Source organism: Sus scrofa, chromosome 5 (genome assembly GCF_000003025.6).
Source record: "Sus scrofa isolate TJ Tabasco breed Duroc chromosome 5, Sscrofa11.1, whole genome shotgun sequence".
NCBI lineage: Eukaryota > Metazoa > Chordata > Mammalia > Artiodactyla > Suidae > Sus > Sus scrofa.
The window spans coordinates 86,713,471-86,738,041 of record NC_010447.5 but is presented as its reverse complement, the minus strand read 5'-3'; the positions used below and the strand labels follow the sequence as shown (position 1 = coordinate 86,738,041).

At 39.4% G+C, this 24,571-nt stretch overlaps 1 protein-coding gene across 3 annotated transcripts in view; it reads left to right on the top strand.

Annotated features, from left to right (window-relative positions):
* Nucleotides 783–24,571, top strand: part of NEDD1 (neural precursor cell expressed, developmentally down-regulated 1) — a 43,458-nt gene continuing 19,669 nt past the window's right edge. The window contains exons 1-6 of one of the 3 annotated variants that reach the window (XM_021092727.1): nt 783–894; nt 2,692–2,835; nt 6,233–6,327; nt 7,827–7,943; nt 10,611–10,751; nt 23,623–23,852. In XM_021092727.1, the coding sequence (XP_020948386.1) occupies nt 2,700–2,835; nt 6,233–6,327; nt 7,827–7,943; nt 10,611–10,751; nt 23,623–23,852 (719 nt within the window). In that variant the 5' untranslated portion in view covers nt 783–894; nt 2,692–2,699. Of the gene's footprint in view, nt 895–2,691; nt 2,836–3,587; nt 3,677–4,529; nt 5,284–6,232; nt 6,328–7,826; nt 7,944–10,610; nt 10,752–23,622; nt 23,853–24,571 lie in introns of those variants that run through there. The other 2 variants (XM_021092729.1, XM_021092728.1) reach the window with 2 other exon arrangements.

Below are 24,571 nucleotides of genomic sequence, written 5' to 3'. Positions count from 1 at the left end.
TGCTGAGCTGTTTAACAACAGGAACTCCAGAAATGCCCTATATTTTTACAAAGATTCTCAGCAAAAATTGTCAAAAAAAAAAAAAAAAAAAAAAAAGCGCACAGGTAGAAGCGGCATGTGGGCATATGAAAGCTTAATTCACCTCCTCCTTTTTCCACTCTGAGAAGCATCTCCTTCAAAAGAATTCCCAACCAGATGGTGTTTGATGTTCCTGACCCCGCAGCATGATTCAGAAAAAAGATCGTAGGTTTTGAAGTCGAATAGCTCGCTTATGCTTTCCGTTATTTCTTAGCTTTTTTAGCATGTCTCTTGGTTTGTAAATTGCTTTGGGTATCATCAGCTCTCCCAGGTTTCCTCTTTAGCGAAGCCTTTCCCAAACCCACATCCATGTTCGTTTCCCTTTCATGCATCTGGTACGCAATTCAGTTTTCGCTTTTCACTTAAGTGTGAATTACTTATGAACGTCTGCTGGGCCAGGGACCACGAGAGTTGACTGTACCCCAGTATTCCCAGGCTAAACTCATCACTGTGCACCCACCCAGAGGCTAACGAAGGCCTTGGCACACAGTAGGCAGTCAGTGAACAAATGGATGATAAAGGGCAGCAGCGGCCCGGCCCCAGTTCCTTCGCTGGGGCGTGGAGGGAAGGAGGCCGGCAATTACCGCCCAGCGGTTAGGGTCAAGACCCCCATCAAGCCCCAGCACCGCCCTAGGCCCAGCCCCTAGCCCGGGCTCCGCCCGCCTGCCGGAGCCACCGCTTCGGGCGGTGCCTCTCCCGGTGACGCCAGGCGGGGGCGGGACTTCCGGCCGCCGAAGTTTAACACTCCAGGCGGGAGCCGGAAGCCCAGCGCCGGAGCGGGCCGGTCCGATGCCCCCGGTCTACGGCGGCTGAGAGGTGAGGTTCGGAGGGCCGGGGGCAGTGGGCCGTCGCCCGCCACGTACTTGCTGTCTCTTGGCCCCTGACCACCCTCCGGCACCGCAGGGGGCGGGTCGGAGGTCCCTGGGCCCCCAGAGCCCCGGCCGGCCGGGCGCTCGGGACGTTTGCGGGGCAGGGGCGCGGCGGTGCGTTTGGCGCGGAAGTGCCCGGGAGCCGCGGGCCGGGGTCGTGCACCCCCGCCTGTGACAGCCTCGGATCGAGCCCGAGAGGTGGCCCGGCTTCACGGGAGCAGGTTGTTGGCAGCTCTGGGGTCTGCGCTGCCTCTGGAAAGTTTGCCGTTTGCCCACAGTCCCGCTTCCTTTTTGTAAATCTCTCAAATCCGACTCTTTTAGCCGGCGCTTGAATGCATTTTACAAGATAACCCCAGCTGAGCAACACTCCTGCAAGTAAAGTGCCTTTTGGGTGAATGAAAGTTGGAGAACTTTTATTTGTTTAAGCTAGGTGTCGTAGTGGAATTGTTTCTTGTAACCGTGCTCCCCAGATCTGGGGCTGGCGGGCTCTTACCGCCTTGTGTCCTGACAGCTCACTTTTGATGGGCGCCTTTTCCAGAGGCTGATGTAATGCCCCTCCCTTAAATGTGTCTGTTCTGGGAAGGTGGAGGTTGGTGGGTCAGTGGTCCCCTTCCCAACAGACATTGGGTGACTTGGCCAAAGTGACTAACTCTGGACACATCCTCTGTGCCCAGGCTACAGGGATCTTTCCGCTACTCCACAACTGCTCCACAGGAATGATCTAAGATTGTAGTAAAGACGTTTTTCAGTGGTGTTTCCTGGATGTACAGATGCTTTTCCAGCACTAAATTGTTGTTGAGTAGGAAATGGAAAGGACACGTTACCACATGTTAAGGCACCAAATCCAAACACTGTCTACATTTCAACAGATGACTAGCGGCTTTTAGTAGAATGGTATTTACGTGATGAGTGAAGCATAATGAATCACATAAGTGACTTTTCTAGTTAACAAAACTTTTAGCCTCTCTTCTTTTGTCTTTTTACTTTTTCTAGGGCCGCTCCCGGGACATATGGAGGTTCCCAGGGTAGGGGGTGGAATCGGAGCTGTAGCCACCAGCCTGTGCCACAGCCACGGCAACGCAGGATCTGAGCCGTGTCTACAACCCGCACCACAGCTCACGGCAACGCCGGATCCCCAACCCACTGAGCAAGGCCAGGGATCAAACCCACAACCCCATGGTCCTTAGTCGGATTCGTTAACCACTGCGCCACGACGGGGACTCCAAAACTTGTAGCCTCTTTATAAACACATTCTTGGGAATGAAAGGGCCTGTGATTTATTATGCCTTTAACTTCGCCTCTGAAATTGAGGATACTCATCAATGTGATGTTTTGTTGATGACTTGGGACCCTGTCTGTGACATCACGTACACTTAGCTGCACGCTCGCACTGTCCGTACCAGGAATTCTTAATTGCTTTTAAAATCTGTTGTTTTAGGAGTTCCCTTCGTGGCTCAGTGGTTAATGAACCGAACCAGGATCCATGAGGACTTGGGTTCAATCCCTGGCCTCGATCAGTGGGTTAAGGATCCGGCGTTGCCTTGGGCTGTGGTGTAGGTTGCAGATGGGGCTTGGATCCCGAGTTGCTGTGGCTGTGGTGTAGGCTGGCAGCTGTGGCTCCCATTAGACCCCTAGCCTGGGAACTTCCATATGCTGCAGTGCAGCCCTAAAACAAAACAAAACAAAATAAATAAATAAATAAATAAAAATTAAAAAACGTAAAATCTGTTGTTTTAAACTGTAGGTGCAGTCATGCAGGAAAACCTCAGATTTGCTTCATCAGGAGATGATGTTAAAATATGGGATGCTTCATCTATGACACTGGTGGATAAATTCAACCCACACACATCACCACATGGAATCAGCTCAGTGTGTTGGAGCAGCAATAGTATCCTTTTCTTTTTTAAACAACCAGTTTTTGCTAGTTTAAATAACCACTATCAATGAAACTTTTGCATGTGACCCATAAAGAGAAACATTTGGCATAGCTGTGAAAGATAAAGTGAAATAGGAATTTAATGCACAGTATATCATATGAATGCACACTGATACTCTCCATTGGTTTCATTTAAAAATTTTTTATTTGCAAGCCACAACATGGAAAAGCATTGCTTTTAAAAATATATGTTAGGGAGTTCACGCGGTGGCTCAGTGGTAAAGAACCCGACTAGTATCCATGAGGAAGCAGGTTGGATCCTTGGTCTCATTTAGTGGGTTAAGGATCCTGCATTGCCATGAGCTGTGGTGTAGGTTACAGACATGGCTCGGATCCTGCATTGCTGTGGCTGTGGCGTAGACTGGCAGCTACAGCTCCAGTTCAACCCCCAGCCTAGGAACCTCCACATGCCATGGGTGCAGCCCTAAAAAGACAAAAGCGGAAAAAAAAAAAAAAGGAAATATATGTTAGCTACTAGAGGCAGACCATAGAATTAGTTTGGTTATCAACAATTTGTTATTTTTTTATTTTTACTTTTTTTTGGGGGGCTGCACCTGCGGTTTATGGAGGTTCCAAGGCTAGGGGTTGAATCAGAGCTGTAGCCACTGTCCTACCCCACAGCCACAGAGCCGCATCTGTGACCTACACCACAGCTCATGGCAATGCCAGATCCTTAACCCACTGAGCAATGCCAGGGATCAAACGTGCATCCTCATGGATACTAGTTGGGTTTGTTAACCCCTGAGCCACGATGGGAACTCCAAAAATTTGTTATTGAATCAAATGGAATAAGGTACGTAATGGTGGGAAAAATTGTGAAAGGTTGCAGAGTGACTTTTTGCAGCTACATTTAGATATTTGTGGGTCTGGTCTGGAGGTTACAGACAGAACTTGAAGGCAGAAGCAAAGGTTGAGGGAGGAGATAAAAATTGTCTGCTGTTCCCAGCTTACTGATGTACTCTCTTAATTTCTCTTCTCCGTGATGAAAATAGTCTCCTTTCCCAAAAAGACAAGGGAAATTGTCTAGATTGACTTTTCCTAAGGTTTTTGTTTTTCTGATTCACACCTTCCTTGTCTTAGTAAGTTCCTAGATCTGGGTTCAGTGAACTCATAAATATGGATTTCTCAACATTGTACTCTTGACATTTGGGGCCAGATAATGCTTTGTTATGGGGGCTGCCCTGTGCATTGTTGGATGTTGAGAAGCCTTCCTGGCTTCACCAAGATGCTGATAGCCCCACTGGTGACAGCTAAAAACGTCTCCTGAATTGCCAAATGTCACCTGGGGGCCAGAAGCACCCCAGTTGAGTACTCTGAGTACACAGTACTCTTACTACCTTTTGTGTCAAAATATTTTATATACTTGGTATGCTAGAAATAGTCATTCTTTTGTGGAACTTATATATTATTTCTTAACAGATTGAGCTTTAACATGTGTCTGATCTTATCAATATCAAAGTAGTAATATTCTGCTTCCTGATGAAAGTACAAATATCAAAGCTTTTAAGTAGGAATGATTCATGAACAAAACATTAGAAGTTTTCATGCACAATCTAATTATTCTTGCAAATATATAACAAAAAAATAACAAATTTTCTTATTGAATTAAGTTTACCTCTTCATTATTCCTTAATTTTGTATTAAAGTAGCAAAATAAATTACTTTGGTGCTCTATTAATCAAACTTACGGTGAAGGGACTACATTTTTGAAGGACTCACCAGATGTATAATGGGGGAAATGTTTCAAAAAGAGGGACAAGTATGTGAGGTTGCCTCTATTATTAGATCTATTATTAGATTTTTATTATGTTTAGCGCTTAATTTTCATTGTTCCTGCATAAAAGTAGCAACCCTTAAGATCGATTATTTTTATTTTAAGGAGTTTGATTAGGAGTTGGCATTTACTGATAAACCATGTAATGGTCTATGGACAAAACCAATGTGACTCTGTGATGGTGTCCAGTGACTTTTAGACACCAGTCTTATTTCTGTGTAGTTTTCTTGTACAAGTAAGTACGTGTGCACTGGAAACCCTTGTGCAGTCTTATTCCTGTTGAGGCTTTGATGCATTCCATGCAGGTTAATCGCTGAAGACCCAGGCATTCCCAGACTCAGAGATCTGGGGATCACTGAGCACGGATTCTAGGGACAGGCTTGACGGTGTGGTATCAGGGAGATTAGTTGTCTTATTTTTGGTTTCTTTGGTCCTCTAGGCAATGCTCCTCACTTTCGCATAGCTTATAACACTTAGGAGAAATTAAAGGAGTAACTAGAGAACCTTCTTGTATTATCTTCTTTCAGTCCTTCTTTTCTATATTCTAAGGAGACAAGTAGCAATAAACATAGGAAGAAGTCAAGGGAAGGGGAATGATGTATTTTTCTCAATGCTGTAATATCTAGGTAAGTAGAAGTGATTTTGTTTGAATCATATATCATAATAAAGTTACAGTCCAGTGTTTGGTCACAAAATATCTGAATGTGCCATAAATCATCCAAAAAGTAATGCAGTTAGGACTTCGTTTGTTAAAAGCATAATTTAAACTTCTGCCATTTTAATTTGACTCTCAAAATCATACTTGTTTTTGGTTATTTTGTTTAGTCATTCTGGTTTTAAAACATTGTTTTGTGTTTACTGATTCTTTCACTTATAATTTATGTAAAATGAGGTAAATATAAGTTTAAATTGTTTAATTTTTAAATATTTTAATAATTTAAATTATTTTAAATAATTTAAGTTTAATTCAATTGAAATAGTTAAAGCTCTTTCAAACATAGTTGCTATGTAACCACACGTATTTATATTTGCTACATATACTGTAATATTCTCAACACATTTAAGATTGAAACACTTTATTGTAAAAATCCCAGTCCTGAGAAAACAGCAGGCTTTATTTTTTTAGTGGAAAAATAGGAGACTAACCTGGATATTTGTTTCCTAGCTAAAGTTGGTATCAAGCCCTGTTACTAAATAACTATCTTAAACAGTGTTTATAGATGAAAAGGCTGATTGATATTTGCCTGATGTAGCTTTTACCATGCTCTCATTCTTGAAGGATAAAATTAGACCTTCTGGCCTACTCTTTGAACATGGAGTATTATTTCACAGGGGGTTAAATAGCTTTCAAGTGATGGCAAAGCCAGAAGGATAGTTCTTCCCTGCAGTAATAGTAAAGAGAATTAGTCTTAGTAATTAGTAACCCGAGCCGTTTTTGAAAGCTAATGTATAAGCTATGTTTGTTGTGTGTCTCTTAGTTTAAAGTGCTTGCCTTTATCATCACAATTCCTATAATGATAGTTGGGTGCTAGAGCTGCTCATGAATTGTTTGATGCTCCATAACTCTTCATTTAGATAACTTCCTAGTGACAGCATCTTCCAGTGGCGATAAAATAGTCGTTTCAAGTTGCAAATGTAAACCTGTTCCACTTTTAGAGCTGGGTGAAGGGGTAAGTGATTTTTCTCTTAACTTTTAAAATCTTAGGTCTGCTCGGGTGGTAATTGCTTATTTATTATGGTGCTCACAACTAGATATAAAGGTGTTTACAAGTATTATTCTTAACCTGAGTTAAAAATAATACAGTGACACTTGAGGGTGAAATAAGTGTGCTTTCTGAAACATCTTTAGGCAAAATAACATTGGATCCCAGGGGAGCCCGTCAAGGACTTAGATTTCCTCAACTAGGCAATTACTTTCTCCATTTCTCTTTGTGGGAGGTTCCCTGGTATTGCTATGGTTTTTTAAGACCGTGTTCCACCAAGGTCCCTGGGTTGAGTTGACCATAAGAGTCCTAATCACGTAGCTCTACCCTTAATGACACTGGGCTCAGGACCGTCCGGTAAAGACCCTTACCTGATGGTAGCCTTCTGCTTTAGCTCCTGTCCACCTGGTACTGCCTGAGCCTTCTCAAGCTCTTCTGTAACAGGATGACTTTGTCAGAAAGAGCTTTGGTTCCAGAGCATTTAAATGAAATTCTTACTGTGTATTTTTACCCTTTTGTTTTATAAGTTAATCCCTCTGATTCAGGTTGATGCTGCCGTCCTCATTTCCAGTCACACATTTCTGGAAAGTTGTTTCCATTTTAAATAAGATAAGGTCTAAATAAAAAAGATACAAGTAGTTGATAGCTTGTTCTTTTTTTAAATTTCAAAGTTTTCATAGCAGGCTCTAAATCATTATGAATTGTCATCATTTTGTACACTAATAAAATTTAGAATCTGGTTAGTTAGTCTGTTTAGACCTAAGTTCGTCCCTAGAATGTTGCCTGCAAGAGAATTATAGTGGCTATGCCAAAACATTGATGTAATGTGCTCCTGATACATTTTTTTTTTTTCTTTTTACAGCTGCACCTGAGGCATATGGAAGTTCCCAGGCTAGGGGTCGAACTGGAGCTACAGCTCCTGGCCTACACCAGAGCCACAGCAATGCAGGATCAAGCTGCATCTGCAATCTACTTTGCAGTTTGCGGCAGTGCTGAATCCTTAACCTGCTGAGCGAGGCCAGGGATCGAACCTGCATTCTCATGGATTCTAGTCGGGTTCTCAACCCACTGAATCACAACAGGAACTCCCGTCATGCGCTTAGTTTTAAGTGTTGGATGAGACTTGAAAGTTAGCTCTAGGCTCTGTTAAATTTATTTTATTATTTTTTTAAGTTTTTTAATTTTTTTGTTTTTTAGGGCCACACCCTTGGCACATGGAGGCTCCCAGGCTAGGGGTCGAATCATAGCCGTAGCTGCCACTCTATGCCAGAGCCACAGCAATGCCAGATCCGAGTTGTGTCTGTGACCTATATCACAGCTCACGGCAATTCCGGATCCTTAGCCCACTAAGTGAGGCCAGGGATCGAACCCACAACCTCATGGTTCTTCGTCCGATTCGTTTCCTCTGAGCCACAACGGGAACTCCTGGGCTCTGTTATATTAATGAGACTTTTTTTTTTTAATAGCAAAAGCAGACATGTGTCAGTTTAAATTCAACATCTATGTATTTGGTAAGTGGAGGCCTGAATAACACAGTTAATATTTGGGATTTAAAATCAAAAAGAGTTCATCGATCTCTTAAGGTAAGCAACCTTTTTTTTCTTTTAATCCTTACAGAAATGGATATCCCACAATGTGTTTATTAGGACTGGTTATCAGACTTTTAATGTTAACTTTTTATGATAAAAATAAGCTTCTTCAGAATTGAAGTGAGATTTGTTAGGGAAAAGATGCTGTTTAGCTAAAAACTTAAGGTTTTTTGGTTTATCTTCCCCTCCATGTATGTCACTATATTGATATATTGCTGGTGTTTAAAACATTATTTTTTCCACTTTGTTCTACTCTTGTTCAAGTGAACCACTTCTTTCATTTAAAAAAAAAAAAGAAAGTGAAAGAAAAGGTTTGTTGTCAACCAGAAATCTTTTTAAGGCACTTTGAAAAAATTACAGTGGTTTTGGGATGACAGTCTTCAATCTAGCAATCAGAGTTGGGAATTTGGCTTCTTAATTCTTTACTACTGTTTGTATTATTTTTGTGTGTGTATATTTTTATCTTGATAATGAAATGTTTCTAAAATAATTTACTTTTTTTTTTTTTTTTGGTCTTTTTGACTTTTGGGGCCACACCTGTGGCACATGGAGTTTCCCAGAATAGGGGTCCAATTGGAACTGTAGCTACCAGCCTACGCTGGAGCCATAGCAACGCCAGATCCCAGGTGCGTCTGCGACCTACACCACAGCTCACAACGCTGGATCCTTAACCCACTGAGCAAGGCCAGGGATCGAACCCGCATCCTCGTGGATGCTGGTCAAGTTCGCTAACCACTGAGCCACAATGGCAACTCCAAAAATAATTAACTCTTTACAATCAGTGTTTCTTTAAATAGTTAGCTTTTTGCCGTTTCAGAAAATGAAAGTAAACATCATGGAAGCCTCTGGTTGTGACTTTTTTTTTTTGGACTTCTCTTTTTTATTATTGTGTCCTTTTAATATTTGGAAGTTCTTTAAAATTACTTTTAATTTTCGTGTCTTTTTAAAAAGTTAATATGCAAAATTTTAAACATATGTGTATGTGTGTGTATGAATACACACACACACACACACACACACACATACACACACACACACACACACACACGCCTATACACAGAGAAAGAACTTCCCTTAACCCGTTATCCGTGTGGTCATCACGATCAGTTTCGGTGATGAGCAGCTCTTGGCCAGTATTGTTTTCTTTGTGTGCTTATCCACGCTCATCCTCAGACTCTCAGAGCATTTTGAAGCGGATACCAGAGATCATTATCGTTTTGTTGTGTATCTTAATGTCACTGAGTTACTTGTTAGAGATAGAGTATATAGAAGAATGGTTTTCTCTTAGCTAAGTTGAAATAACGTCTATGATTGCTGTTTAAAATATTCCTTTTGGAAGTTCATTATTTTAAGTATTAGCTAAACTTTGAAGAGTCTTCAGGAAAATTAAAAAGTTGCCAATAACGAGCATACTTCACTTTTACTGCGTTCTTTGGTATTCCGGCCACTGTGCCTGTCATGTTTGTTCTGTGTATCTCAGTAGCCCTGCAGAGCAGGTAGTATTATTCGTGAGTACAAATGGAGACACTCAGGCTGAGGTGGTACAGAACTTGTTCAGTGTCCAGCAACTAGTAATGGCAGATGAGCTCCGCACGCAGATAATCTATTCATTGTGCAGTCTTGTCAGTTATGAAATAATTGAATTAAAGCTGTTTAGGGGGCTATACTGAGTCTAAATAGAGAATATCGTAAAGAATTGAGATCTGAAGTCTGTAGCCAGTTTTGTCACACAGTGTCACACATTTTAGGAGTGTCACTCATTCCCCTCCTCCTTACCACATGGCAAAATTCTACTCATTTTTCCATCCTAAGCTTTCTCAGTTACTCCAGATAGTTATTTTCTTCCCATCATTTGAAATTCTTAGAGGGCCACCTTCCTTCACGCATTGTTAACACGTGTGTGAGGTTACACAGGTTTCTTAACCTTGGTTAACGCGCCTATAAATTGGGGAAAGTGATTGTTATAAAGATTAATAGTAATATGTAAAATGCCTAACCTTAGCTGGTGCTCAGCAGATGGAAGCATCAAATCTCAACTGTGTCTGGCTCATTCTGGCTTCGAGGCTTTTGTTTTACACTCTTTTCCATTTTGCAGGGTCGGTTTCTTTCTCCTTCCCCTAATTTCCTGCTGAAGGTTGAACTCCAGCCTTGTGTCTTCCACAAAGCTTCCTCTGTCAGCTCTGGTCTTTCTCTTTCCTCTGACACTTTGTCTCTGCCACTCATTTAGCACTCATTCTGCCATTTGCATGTTCACTTAAATGTCCTGTCTTCTCACCTGTGTACTAATATTCTCCAAGGCCGGGACTTTCACAATAGTCAACTTGAAATAAATGTTACTTGTCAGTGGAAGTGAATCCTTTAAGGTAGGTAGAATGCCATTTAGAAAATTACCTTTCCTTTAGGTGTCTTGTTTCAGAGTGCCCAATCATTATTATGGTTATGAAATACAAATCTTTGTTCCCTGAAAAGATTTGATGTTGATCGGATAATTTACTACTCATTTGACTAATTTTTTTTTTAGATTATTTGAGGAAAATGTTAAAGCAGATATTAGATTGACAAATACATAGTATTTAACAAAACATACAATTTACAAAAACATGAAAATGTGCTCTTTGAAGGTTGTATAGCACTGTATTTACTTTCATTTCTTTCATTCAGGATCATAAAGATGAAGTAACTTGTGTAACATATAATTGGAATGATTGCTACATTGCTTCTGGATCTCTCAGTGGTGAAATTATTTTGCACAGTGTAACCACTAATTTATCTAGTACTCCTTTTGGCCATGGTAGTAACCAGGTACAGTATGGGTTTATTCAAAATAAAGTTGATAATATAGATTTTTAATTCTTGTGTAAGAGTGAATTTAAATCATAGGAACAAAAACAAGGAGAAAGGAAGGTGTATAGTTTCATATAGGGCTGATGTGAGAGAAAATTGAGAAGGGTAAGCAGGAGGAGTTTCCATTGTGGTTCAGTGTGTTAAGAACCTGACATAGTATCCATGAGGATGCAGTTTCAATCCCTGACCTCTCTCAGTGGGTTAAGGATCAGGCGTTGCTGCAAGCTGCTGTGTAGGTCATAGATCCGGCTTGGATCTGATGTTGCTGTGACTCTGGTGTAGGCTGCCAGCTGCAGCTCTGATTTAACCCCTAGCCCAGGAGCTTCCATACGCCACAGGTGCAGTCCTAAAAAGTAAGGAAGAAAGGTCAGCAGGAACATAGTGTTGATGTGGGATTTTGAATGCCAGACCAAAGGTTTGACTTTTATTTTGGAAGGCATTTAGGGAAGTGGTCAGAAGCTCAGAGTTTTTTTTTTTTTTTTGGTCTTTTTAGGGCTGCACCCAAGTCATATGGAGGTTCTCAGGCTAGGGGTCCAACTGGAGCTGTAGCTGCTGGCCTACGCCACAGCCACAGCAATGCGGGATCCAAGTAGCATCTGCGACCCACACCACAGCTCATAGCAGTGCTGGATACTTAACCCACTGAGCAAAGCCAAGGATCAAACTTGCATCCTCATGGATGCTAGTCGGGTTCGTTAACTGCTCAGCCATGATGGGAACTACTGGTCAGAGCTTTTTTATAAATTGAATGTCAGAATCATAGAATCCTTGAATTGAAAAGAAGCCTTTAGAGGTAATCTCACTTTCTGCATTTTATGGATGGGAATAAGTGATTTGCACCAAGAATGTATTAAAAATGCCATAAAAGCAGGAAGTAATTTTTTTGTTATCATTTGTATTTTGATAATGGAGACAAAACCTAAGCCCATGTTGGAACTATTGGGGAAGAAAGATCTTATCTAGCATTCAGAGTTGCTTGTTAAAGAAGTAGAGTAATCATTATCTTCTTCAGTATATTAGAAGCCTGACAAATTCAGATTTATAAATTCTGGGTTGAATTTTTAGTAACATAAATATTATTAGGTCAGATACTACCATGGAAATTCTTAGATTTCAGTTTTTATTATTTTTTTCTAGAGAGTTTTCTTATTAAAACTAGAAATTGAAGAGTAGTTCTTGAGGGCTTGGGATGGAAATGCTCTAAAATTAGGTGTGATGATGGTTGTACAACTATAAATACAATAAAATTCATAGAATTAAAAAAAAGAATAGGGAGTTCCCGTCGTGGTGCAGCAGAAATGAATCCAACTAGGAACCATGAGGTTTCAGGTTCGAACCCTGGCCTTGCTCAGTGAGTTAAGGGTCCAGCGTTGCTGCAAGCTGTGGTGTAGGCCAGCAGCTGTAGCTCCGATTCGACCCCTAGCCTGGGAACCTCTTAAAAAGACAAAAGACTAAAAAAAAAAATAAATAAATAAATAAAGAATAGTACTGAAAATGTTAGGTTTACTTATTGCTCTTGGCCTTATATACAAAATATTAACGTTTTAAAAATTGAGATAACTTACAGATAATAAAATACACACATCTTAAATATACAGCTTGATGAATTTTTGTATATACATAAACCTATGTAACTGCATACTGCCAAAATTAAGATAGAGAACATTTCTGGCATAACAAAGGACTCCCTCTTAACCTATTCCAGTCACTAGCTCATATTTCTTTCTTTCTTCTTTTTGTTTTTTTTTTTTCTTTCACTTTTTAGGGCCACACATGTGGCATAAGGAAGTTCACAGGCTAGGGGCTGAATCAGAGCTGCAGCTGCCAGCCTGTGCCACAACCACTGCAACTCCGGATCCAAGCTGTGTCTGTGACCTACACCACAGCTCAGGGCAATGCTGGATCCTTAACCTGCTGTGCAAGGCCAGGGATCGAACCTGCATCCTTATGGACACTAGTTGGGTTTATAACCTGCTGAGCCACAAAGGGAGCTCCCACTAGCTCATATTTCTTAAAAGAATTATATGTGTCTGATTTCTTCTAGTTTTCATTATGTTTGCTATGTTTCACAGAATAGTGATTCATACTGTTTTACTGCTGCACAGTGTTCCATTGTATGGATATGCCACAATTTATTTATCCATGCTGTTGTTGATGAACATATGAGCTGTTTCTAGTTTTTAGCTATTGTGAGAATAGCTACTACGAATATTCTTGTATAAGTCTTTTTGTGGATATGTTTTCATTTCTCTTGAGTAAATGCTCAGCAGCGAAATTGCCGGGTCTTAGGGTAGGCATTAAGTTTTACTTCGCTAAAAATTGCCCAAAAGTTTTAAAAGTGCTTATGCCATTTTATAGTTGTGGCAACGTTGTATGTGTGATGCATGTTTTGCTTACACAAGGTTTTGTCTGTCTTTTTTTGCTGGGGGGTGGTATATTAACCTTTAAATCTCACCATCAAACAATGAGCTCCTGTGTATGTTGCTCGTATGTTCAGATTTTTGGAGTGAAGATAAGTGGAAAGCTTTAAGGGTGCACTGTGTTCAACACTTCATAATATACTAACAATAATTAATAAAACCTAGGGGTAATATAACTAACTATATACCTTTATACACTTACTAGTGCAAGTATAGGGGCAAGGACTGCATATCGAGGAAAAACCCATTCAGGGCTGAACAGAGGTCCTTAGCTGCTGACAGAATTTCTCCTTGACTTCAGTCTTGGATCAAACCAAGGAGTCTGTCAGTGTACAGAACGCCAGCGTTCATCTTATGATTGAGTTAAAATTTTCTATTTTTGTTTCTGCGAACAAACAAGAATTTGAAATCTTTAAAAATCAAGTTGATTTCCTAGCAAAAGTCCTACTAAACCATGGAGTCCTACTAAATCTGCATTATGCTGAATTTCATATTGGAAATGAGCTTGCCTGAATATGTTTAGAATCTTACTTTGAAGTGTCTGAGCTGAATTGAAGCTGTTAGTTTTTTTGTGGATCACAGTGTCTATCTTCAGGGGAAAAAGAGCCTTACTGCTTCTGCAAGAGCTGCCAGGGCTGACAGACTCCTTAGATTATAATTGCAAGTTGCTATTTGGCAAGTTCAACAGCAGAGGTTCACACATAGGTTAACCTGTATTGCCTTTCTCAGACCATAGCCCTTTTGAAAGCAGTTAAAAAGTGGGTGCATTTTATTGCTTCCTTTGATTTTAAAATGATCTTTAAATGTAGTATCTTTGATATTTTAAATATAACATTTTTCAGTGCATGTTCAATAAGTTCATTTTCTTCAGTGAAATTTTTGACATTTTAGGTAGAGATTTTATATTAATAAGCTTTTTGAGTACAGAAATCTGGAAGTATAAATAATTATTACCACATTTTAAAAATAATTATTTTATCAAGAATGAATTTAGCCCTTGGATAATAAAACTAGCCCACCGGATCCGGTGGCAGGGCCTCCTTGCCTGCCCACTTGCATCTCTCACAAGCGTCCTATCTTAATAAATCTATTCCTTGCCTATCAAAAAGGAAAAAAAAGAATGAGTTTAATTCTGATTTAGTTGACTTGGTTGACTGATTTTGTTTGTACTTGAACTTTGGCAGTCAAAAAGTTTGATTACAAAGCTTTATATCTAGAATAGTGGTTTCCTTTAGGTTATATGGGATACATTGGTATATAATTGTATACTCTGTATACTGTGGTATAGTGTGTCCTTGATTCTCTAAATGTATTTCCTTAGAATTTGTATACTTTTCTAGCCTTTCTATTATGTTCTTGAGCAGTTTTATAACTGACGTGCTGGCATGAAATAAACTTGTATATCTTTTTTTTTTTTTTTTTGCTTTTTAGAGCCATACTTGCAGCATATGGAAGTTCCCAAGCTATGGGTCAAATCAGAGCTACAGCTGCCAGTCTACCCCACAGCAACAGCAACACAGAATCCCCAAGCCATGTCTGCAGCCTACACCACAGCTCATAGCAACGTTGGATCCCCAACCCACTGAGCAAGGCCAGGGATCGAACCCGCAACCTAATGGTTCCTAGTTGGATTTGTTTCCTCTGTGCCACAACGGGAACTCCTGTATTACTTTTTTTTTTTTTTTTTGTCTTTTTGCCTTTTCGAGGGCCGCTTTCCCCCGGCATATGGAGGTTCCCAGGTTCCCAGGGTTCCCAGGGGTCCAGTCGGAGCTGTAGCTGCCGGCCTACACCAGAGCCACCGCAGCGCGGGATCCGAGCTGCACCTGTGACGTACACCACAGCTAACGGCAACACCAGCTCCTTAACCCACTGAGCAAGTCCAGGAATTGAACCGGCAATCTCATGGTTCCCAGTCAGATTCGTTAATCACTGTGCCACAATGGGAACTCCATGTATTACTTCTTAAGGTGTAATTTTTTTCCTTTTGTTTTTCTCTTCTAAATTTTCTTTAGTATGAAGTGATTCGAACAATGTTTTCTTGTGATTTCTCTATAAAGCTCTGTCTTCCTTCCATATATTCTCTTGGTCCAATCTTGTTTTCTGCTTTTGCTTTTCTTTTCTTTTTTTTTAAATATAAGTAATTTGAAAAAATTTTTATTATAGTTGATTTTGCCTTTTCTTATAAGTGTTCTATCCCAGGTATTCTTGTATTACTAGCCTTCATAATTATAATTTTTAATGGGTACATAATATTCCATTGTTTGAATGCCATCATTTATTTATGTGTTCTTTTTTGTTGTTGTTGCTTATTAGGGCCACACCTGCAACAGGCGGAGGTTCCTAGGCTAGGGGTCGAATTGGAGCTACAGCTGTTGGCCTACACCACAGCCACAGCAACACCAGATCTGAGCCGCTTCTGCAACCTACACCACAGATCACGGCAACGCTGGATCCTTAACCCAGTGAGCAAGGCCAGGGATTGAACCTGCAACCTCATGGTTACTAGTTGGATTCGTTGCTGCCGTGCCATGATGGGAACTCCCATCACCATTTATTTAAACATTCCTGTATTTTAGGTATTTTCCAAATTTTTATAATTACAGTGAGTATCATATGTTAACATTGTTTCCATAAATATATGTTTTCTGCTTTTGACTTTTTCTTTGAGATTACAAATTCTCTTTCAGTGTAATTCAGTAGCAGGCTCACATTTTCTTTGTTTTTTCTTTGTTGGAACTTCTTCTGTGATTGACTACATGCAAGCCATTTTTAACTTTTTTCCTTATTTTTGATTTTTAAAAATTCTTTCCTTTTTACCTATCTTTAAGGTATTATTTTTTGTATTTATTCATTCTGTTAAAAAATGTATAAAAACCTTCATTTTAAAAATAATTAAAATTTCAAATTCTTTTCCAAGTTTTGACATCTCATTTCTGAATTTTCTAATTCTGATTTATGTTGCTTTTTAATGTCTTGTATCATTTTATTGTCTTTTGGGTCATGTCTTTCTTCCTGTTTGCTTTGTTGTCCAAATAACTTTGTGTGGAGTTTACTGTGAAGTTAATTTCCCTAGCCAGAGATGGCATTTAGAGGGTATCTTTTCTTTCTTTTCTGAGGTTGCCTGGCTTCATTCAACTCCTTTACTTGTATGCGAACTTTCACTTTCTTTCAGCTCTGTTGATTGCAACCTATTCAGGTTTGCTTCCACTCTTAGTAGTGTCTGCTCAGTATGATGCCCTGATCTGGGCAGGAGGTGCTTTGGCTGCTCAGTTTGGGGACTTCATTGGAGCCAAACTGCTTTAGCCCTTCAGACCTTCCTGTAAACCTCTTGCACAGCCCCACTAATGCAGTGGATATTCCTAGCTTAGCTGCTGTTGTCAAATTGGCCACCATGCTTTCCTGTGAATACCTTTTAGCTATTTGGGACTTTTCTTGTTCTCAGATCCATCTCAGGCTCTATAATTTCCTTCTAATTCTTCCTGCATAGGTAACTAATAGTCTGAAGGACTGTGGATGTCAATTATTTGACTTAGTAGTGTGTATTTCAGGGTCATGGGGATACCCAATGGTCTAGTTTTACTATATAGGTTGTTCATGGGATTTTAGTTTTGCTGTCTGTGAAACTCTCTCTCATACTCACTCTCTGCTGGGATTCCCCAAGACCAGGTTTATGATTCACTAGGAGGGCTCACAGGACTCAACATGGCTATGATTTATTACAGTGAAGTACAAAAGCGAAATCAGCAGAGGGAAAAGGTGCATTGGGTGAAGTCCCAAGGAAACCAGGCATGAGCTTCCAGGAGTTCTTTCTCAGTGGAGCGGATGTGCTTAATTTCCCCCACATCAAATTACAGCAACATGTATGAAACATTGTCCACCAGGGAAGCTTGTTAGAGACTCATTGGCCAGGGATTTTTTTGGGAGACAAGTTACCTAGGCGCCCTCTGACTAGCATGTATTGAAATTTTAAACTCTAATAAGGAAAGCAGCTGTTCCGCCATGGTGCAGCCTTAAGCCATGTCTTTTGCACAAACTGTTTAGGCACAGTGAGCTGCTCTTGTCCGTCAGCGAGCCTCTGTCTTCAGTGAGGGTGACGGAAACCTTCTCCATGTCCAAGTTCCAAGATGCCAGCCAAGGGCCAATCTTGAAAGCAAGGCTTTCTAAGCATAGGCAATCTCAATTACAAGGACTTTAAGCGAGACAGCATTATGTTCATTTTTCCAGTTTTGAAGAGGTTGTTGCTGTAGTAGTGTGAAGTGTGGTCAGCAAGCCACTGGGAATAGAAATGGACAGTAGCTCAGGTGGTAAATGCTTGGTGCTTAAAATAAGACACTGGCCATCGAGAGGAGGGAGGGAGGGAGGTGAAGGGATACTGTATATATTTATGTACATAAACATACTACATGAATGTACGTAAATATATATAGTGTCAATCTATCAGAGTGTAAAGATATAAGAATATGAATGTACATTTTATCACTGTGAAGGGAAGGCTTTTCTCAGTGTAGGAACAAAGTCATAAGTCATGAGACAAGTTTGATATATTTAAATACAGAAAAATTTAAAATTGGACAAAAAGCAAGACTTGAAAAATCAACAAAATTGAAAGGAAAATGGGGAAAACATATTTATGAGATCATTAATATCCCTATTATATAAAGATCATTTGCAAATTAGTATTTTAAAAATTTTAATAGGCTAATAGAAAATAAGCAAGGTAGATTAATGGGCAGTTCACAAAAAAAGAAGGCAAATGGTCATTTAGCATTTTTCAACCGAGAACTTTTAAAGCGTGAACAACAATGGAATGCAAATTCTTTCATAAATTAGCAATTAAAAAAAAATCGTGGCCGGGGTACTTGGAAATTGAAAATAGCCTAAATGTCCAACGTTAGATTATTTAGACAAATTGGTATACTCATGCATTCATATATTACCCAACTATTAAAATCATGTAGTAGAAAATATTTATGATACAGCTAACTTTACAACACTAAATTATGGTCCTCAGTTTTCTGTTGATACTTTACTTACACACAAACATATATACACACAGAAAAATACTTAAAGGTTATTTTCCAGAATATTAACCAGCTTTGGAGTTCCCGTTTACCTGAACCTGACGAACCTGACTAGTATCCATGAGGACACGGGTTCAGTCCCTGGCTCTGCTCAGTTGGGTTAAGGATCCAGCGTTGCCGTGAGCTGTGGTGTAGGTCACAGACACAGCTCTGATCTGGAGTTGCTGTGGCTGTGGTGAAGGCCGGCAGCTGCAGCTCTGATTTTGAACCCTAGCCTGGGAACTTCTGTATGCCACACGCACGGCCCTAAAAAGACCAAAAAAAAAAAAAAACCCAAACAAGATATGAACCAGCTTTTCTCTAGGGGGTTGGATTATGGATGGTTTTTCTTTTCCTTTTTGCGAATTTTTAAAAAAAATTTTCTGAATATTTATATAGCAGAAGTCAGCAAATTATGACCTATGGGCTGGCCATTATTATTCCTAGAAATAGCTTAAATATGGAACAAGATAGGGGCTTAAGAAACATGGTTGATACTAACATGAGTTAATACTTATTTTAAATATAATTTAGGTGAATAATTCATTTTCTAGGACCACTGGATACTCTTTTAATGATATTCTAAAGGGATGATTTTTTTTTAAATTGTATTGCTGTGTAATTGATTTACAATGTTGTGACAGTTTCTGCTCTACAGCTAAGTGATTCAGTTGTACATATACACATCCATTCTTCAGACTCTTTTCCCATATCGGTTACCAAAGAATATTGCAATAATCATCATTTTTTTGCACACAAGTGCTTCTGTATTCTTCTAGCAGAGTATTAGGCAAAGTGTACACAAGCAACACAGCCTTTCTTCAAGAAACACTTATGACATTATGATGAGAGAGATCCACAACTTAATCTGTACTTAATGAAATAATGACTATTACTACTAATATCACTACAACTAATGATAAAAGTAATATGAAGAAGGAAGAGGGGAGGAGGCAGTGGAAAAGGGAAGAGACAGTAAAATTAGCAGTGACAAGAAATTACTGCACATATTGTGCCCCGGATTGAGTAATCTATGTAGATAAACTCAGTTACCTTATAACTGTTTTTATCTCCAGCTTATGTTGGTGGTTATCAAGTTGGTTTTTTTAATTACTCAATGAATTTTACTACATTCATAGTTGTACAACAATCATCACAACCCAGTTTTATAGCGTTTCCATCCCAAACCGCCAGTGCTTCCCCCCACCCCACAACCTGTCTCATTTGGAAAACATGAGTTTTTCAAAGTCTGTGAGTCAGTATCTGTTCTGCAAAGAAGTTCGTTGTGTCCTTTTTTTAAGATTCTACATGTAAGTAATAGCATATGATGTTGGTGTCTCACTGTCTGACTTCACTCAGCATGATAATTTCTAGGTCCACCTATGTTGCTGCAAATGCCGGTATTTCTTTCTTTTTAATGGCTGAGTAATAGTCCATTGTGTTTATGTACCACATCTTCTTTGTCCACTCCTCTGTCGATGGGCATTTAGGTTGTTTCCATTTCTTGGCCATTGTATATAGTGCTGCAGTGAACATTGGATTACGTGTATCTTTTTGAGGTATGGTTTTCTCTGGAGAGATGCCCAGGAGTGGGATTGCTGGATCAAATGATAATTCTATTTAGTTTTCTGAGGTATTTCCATACCGTTTTCTACAGCAGCTGCACCAATTTACATTCCCATCGACAGTGTAATAGGGTTCCCATTGGATACTCTTTTAATGATATTCTAAAGAGATGATGATTTAATAAATGTAGAGAGTTCAGAAAGGAAGATCTGTTGTCAGAGACAGAGATGAGTTATTTAAAGAAATCCATGTGGCTACTTCAGGGTCTTTTAAAACTTAACATGTAAAAGATGCTCAGATACACGATATGTAATGATGTATGTAATGATGTATGTGTCACCATTCCTATGTTGAAACCATAGGAATGGTGACAACACTTGCTGTGTACCTGGGTCTTTGCAGAAATGCTGTTCAGTCCTTAAAATGAACCCTGACAGCCACATGAAAGTGTTTTCCATTTTGTACAGGAGAACACCGATGCCTGAAGAGTTTAATGAGTTTTTTCACCCAGCTCTTACAAGGCGTGGCCACTTGAACCCAGGTTTATCTAAATGGAAAATGTATTGTTATCTCTAGCTTTTTTCTTAATGAGTTGCCATCTAGGTCCACAGAATTTGAAGCGATACCTGGAATTTAGACTTTAACTTAATCAGGAAATGCATTTTTAGTTATTTATTAAGTTTCGTTGGTGATCCACCTTATCTGCGAGAGATGCATTCCAAGACCCCAGTGGTGCCTGAAACTTGCAGATGGCACTGAACTTGTATACACTGTGTTCTTTTCTATTACGTATATTCCTGTGATAAATTTAATTTATAAATTAGGCGTAGTAAGAGATTAATAACAATAATAAAATAGAATAATTATAACAATACACTGTAGTAGAGGTTAAATAAATGTGGTCCCTCTCTCAGAGTATCTTATTGTACAAATTTAATGCCACTTCCATGTTAACTAAACATTTAACACACACTGTGGCTATAACTTGCAGTTTGAGGTACACAGGACAACTAGCAGTAATTTCTTTTTCCTTCCTCATTATTTCACAGATGGAATATTCATGCTCACCATAGGTTTTTTTTTTTTTTTTTTTCCCTTAGTATGATTAAGTTGAGAACTTTCATCCTTTCACCGAATGGAAGCACTTCACACAGCTTCCTTTTGGCCTGTCTGAATTGTCAGTATCACTAATGTTGCATTTGAGGGCCATTATTAAGTAAATTAAGGGTTAGTTGAACAGAAGCACTGCAGTACCACGACAGTTAATGTGATGACCGAGATGCCTACTAAGTGATCAATGGGCAAGCTACCCTGGACAAAGGGATAAATTCACATCTCAGGTGGGGTGGAGCAAGATTTCATCATGTTACTCAGAATAGTGCACAATTTAGTATTTTTGATTTGTTTATTGCTGGAATTTTCCATTTTGTATTTTTGGACTATGGTTGATAATGGGTGACTGAAACTGAAAGGTGAAATCATGGACACGGGAGGGACTGCTGTGTATAAAATAGTAAATAAGCTCCTTGTTCCTTGCTATGTTCAAGAAGATTCTTGACCTTATTTTAAGGAAGTTTTAGCAAATCACTGCTCTGGTTAAGAGGTTGAACTTTATGAACTTTGAGAATCTATGAGGTATATGATTTTATAATGGTGGTGGGTTTTTTTTTAATTCTACTCGTGCATTTTAATTCATATTTAGATTATATGAAGGACTATAACTGTATGAACTCTTTTTTTTTTTTTTTCTTTTGATCACACCAGTGCCATGTGGAAGTTCCTGGGCAGGGATCAAATCTGAGCCAAGCAGTGACAATGCTGACTCCTTAACTTTTCACCACCAGGGAACTCTGATCATGATAGGGACTCTCAAAGTGCTGCACAAATCTTTTAAAAATCACTGCTTTGGTGGGATTGATGGCATCTCTGGAGCATCAGGACACAGGTTCAATCCCCAGCTGGGCACAGTGGGTTAAGGAATTGGGGTTGCTGCTACTGCTACATAGGTCACAACTGTGGCTGTGACCTGGAAACTCATGGCCTGGGAACTCATGGCCTCAGGGTGGCCAAAAAGAAAAAAAAATCACTGTTTTGCTTATGTTTTTCTTTTTTCTTTTTTTTTTGGTTGTGCCCTGGCATGTGGACATTCCTGGGCCAGAGATTGAACTATGCCACAGCAGCGACCCCAGCTGCTACAGTGACAACATCGGATCCTTAACCCACTGCACCCCAAGAGAACTTTGTTTTGCTTCAGTCACCCAACCCATTGCACCAGCCAGGGATCAGACCTGCTCCCTAGCACTCCAGAGACACCCCTGGTCCCGTTGTGCCACAGTGGGAACTCCTTGCTTAGTTTTGATAGGTTGATATATGACTGCAAACATTGTAATTCACTAAGGATCTCTCTATCTTTTGTATAGTCAAAGTCCATGTAGTTTATGGTTTATTGAGTTTAGACTAGAAGAAAGATTTGTCTACTCAAATAGATATCCTTTTCCTCAGCAAAAATGGAAAATATACAGCAACATTTTGTCTGCACTTTAGCCATATGAAAATGAGGAGCCAAATATAATGGATGACCACAGTAATTATCTTACCTTAGGTGGAAGGTTATAGATCCTCTTGTTTCCTTAGACAGAAGTTGTTTTTTGTTATTCCTAAGTATTTTTCTTGTTGAGAACTAGTACTTACTGTTTTGAAATATCCTAGAAGTTGACTGTGAGTTTTTACTATGTAAAAGTGAATGGTTTTACATCTTTTTGGAGTGTGATATATTAGGACAAACAAGAAGCCCTCAGAATTAACTTTTGTTCTGTGGCATTTTTAGCTGGGACCTATACATGTAGCTGACAGCTGCCCTCTGGAATGCATTTCCTTGCTTGACTGGGGTCTATAACTAAACTGTTTGAAGGTGTCTTCCAGCTAGTTTCCCATCCTGTGGATTCTCCTTACTCATGTCTCTATCTGTATTACCATTTCTGTGCGGAGAAAAAAATAGCTTAAATGTAGAAATACTTAGTCTCAGCATAGTAAATGATAATAGCAATCAAACTGAAAGCAACATTTTAGTAAAAGTAGATAAAATTCATTCAGTGTTGATCCAAGACCTGTTACTCAAACTGGCTCTTTGTTTATTCTTGTCCAGCAGAAACTAGAAAGAGAATGTCTCCACGGCCTCCAGAGATGAGTGTTTCAGTGACAGGCCAGCATTGCCCATAGGCCAGTGCTTTTGAAAGAATGGATATGTAGTCTCTCCCCAGTCTAGAGTGTTGCCAATTCCGCTTTTTGAGCTTAGTTAATTTTTTATTGTGCTTCAAGTGTTGAATTGCCAGCAATAAGAGTCAAAGAAATATATCCAAATATATATTGAAAACAAATACAGAATATTATTGCTTATTCTCTACCAGTATTACCTGATGCTTCTTCATGATTTGACTGTGACTGGGCCTTTTATTTATGGTAGAATGTTCTAATCCTGGTGAATGAATGTGGTTCATCTCAGTGTATCATATTTTTCTTCTGAAAAAGAGATGATTGAAGTTAATTCTATTCCAACATAAAATCGTGACAAATATTCGGTTACTAGAATTAGGGTATCTTAGGATCATCTCATAGTCCCCTAAATGATTTTATGGTTGTCATGATTGAAGCCTGCTATGCTAGAAACCAGAGACCTTCTAAATCCCTTGTGAATAATGTAGTTTGTAGGTGGCCATCATTTATAGCTTATGTAAACGTTCTCATGTATGTTTGCAATTACATGAAATTTATTTGTATTTTCAGTCTGTTCGACACTTGAAGTACTCCTTGTTTAAGAAGTCGCTCCTGGGCAGTGTTTCAGATAACGGAATAGTAACCCTCTGGGATGTTAATAGTCAGAGTCCCTACCACAGCTTTGACAGTGCCCATAAAGCTCCCGCCTCAGCCATCGGTTTTTCTCCTGTCAATGAATTGCTATTTGTAACTATAGGCTTGGATAAAAGGATTATTCTTTATGATACTTCAAGTAAGAAGTAAGTGTAACATGCTCATTTCTTAATTTAGTAACAAATAATGATTTCATTAGCAGCCACATTTGTGATTTGTATGGATGTCTGGTTAATGTCAGAGGAGCTAAAGTTTGTGTGTTTGTATCTAACCAGAATTATTAGATAGAAGCTTCTCTTTTTCTTCTCATGACGAAAAAACGAGATGGGCCGTGGGTATTCTGTGGAGGACTTCTGGATGGTGAATGTTGGGGGCAGCATGTTGATGATTTCCTGTCTTTGTTCTGGCATGTGTGCATGTCATTCTTGTTTCCCAAATACAACTAAATTTGTGTATTTTTAAAGTAATATGATTAATTTGCTTTAGAATTAATGCATTATTTAGAGCAGAATTTCTAAACTGTTAACATTTTAGGCTGGATAATTCTTGGTTGGGGGCGGGGCTGGGCATTGTAGGGTACTCAGCAGCATCCCTGGCCTCTACTTAGAGATACCAGTAGTACTCCCTAGATAAGCAAAAGTAGTAAAATTCCCTCCAGTTGAGAACCACCGAATAGAGCTAATGCTCTAAGTATATAATTCCCTAAGTATCTAAGGGTACATGGTTCTCTTAAGTACTTAATTATCTGAGTACCTTCTTGTCCTTCTTACAGTTCTTAAGTGTGCCTAGTTAGCTTTAAAAAAAAAAAAAAAAAGCTGCAAGAGTGCCATAGGTGTATGCAAGACACCTAACCACATCTAAAGAT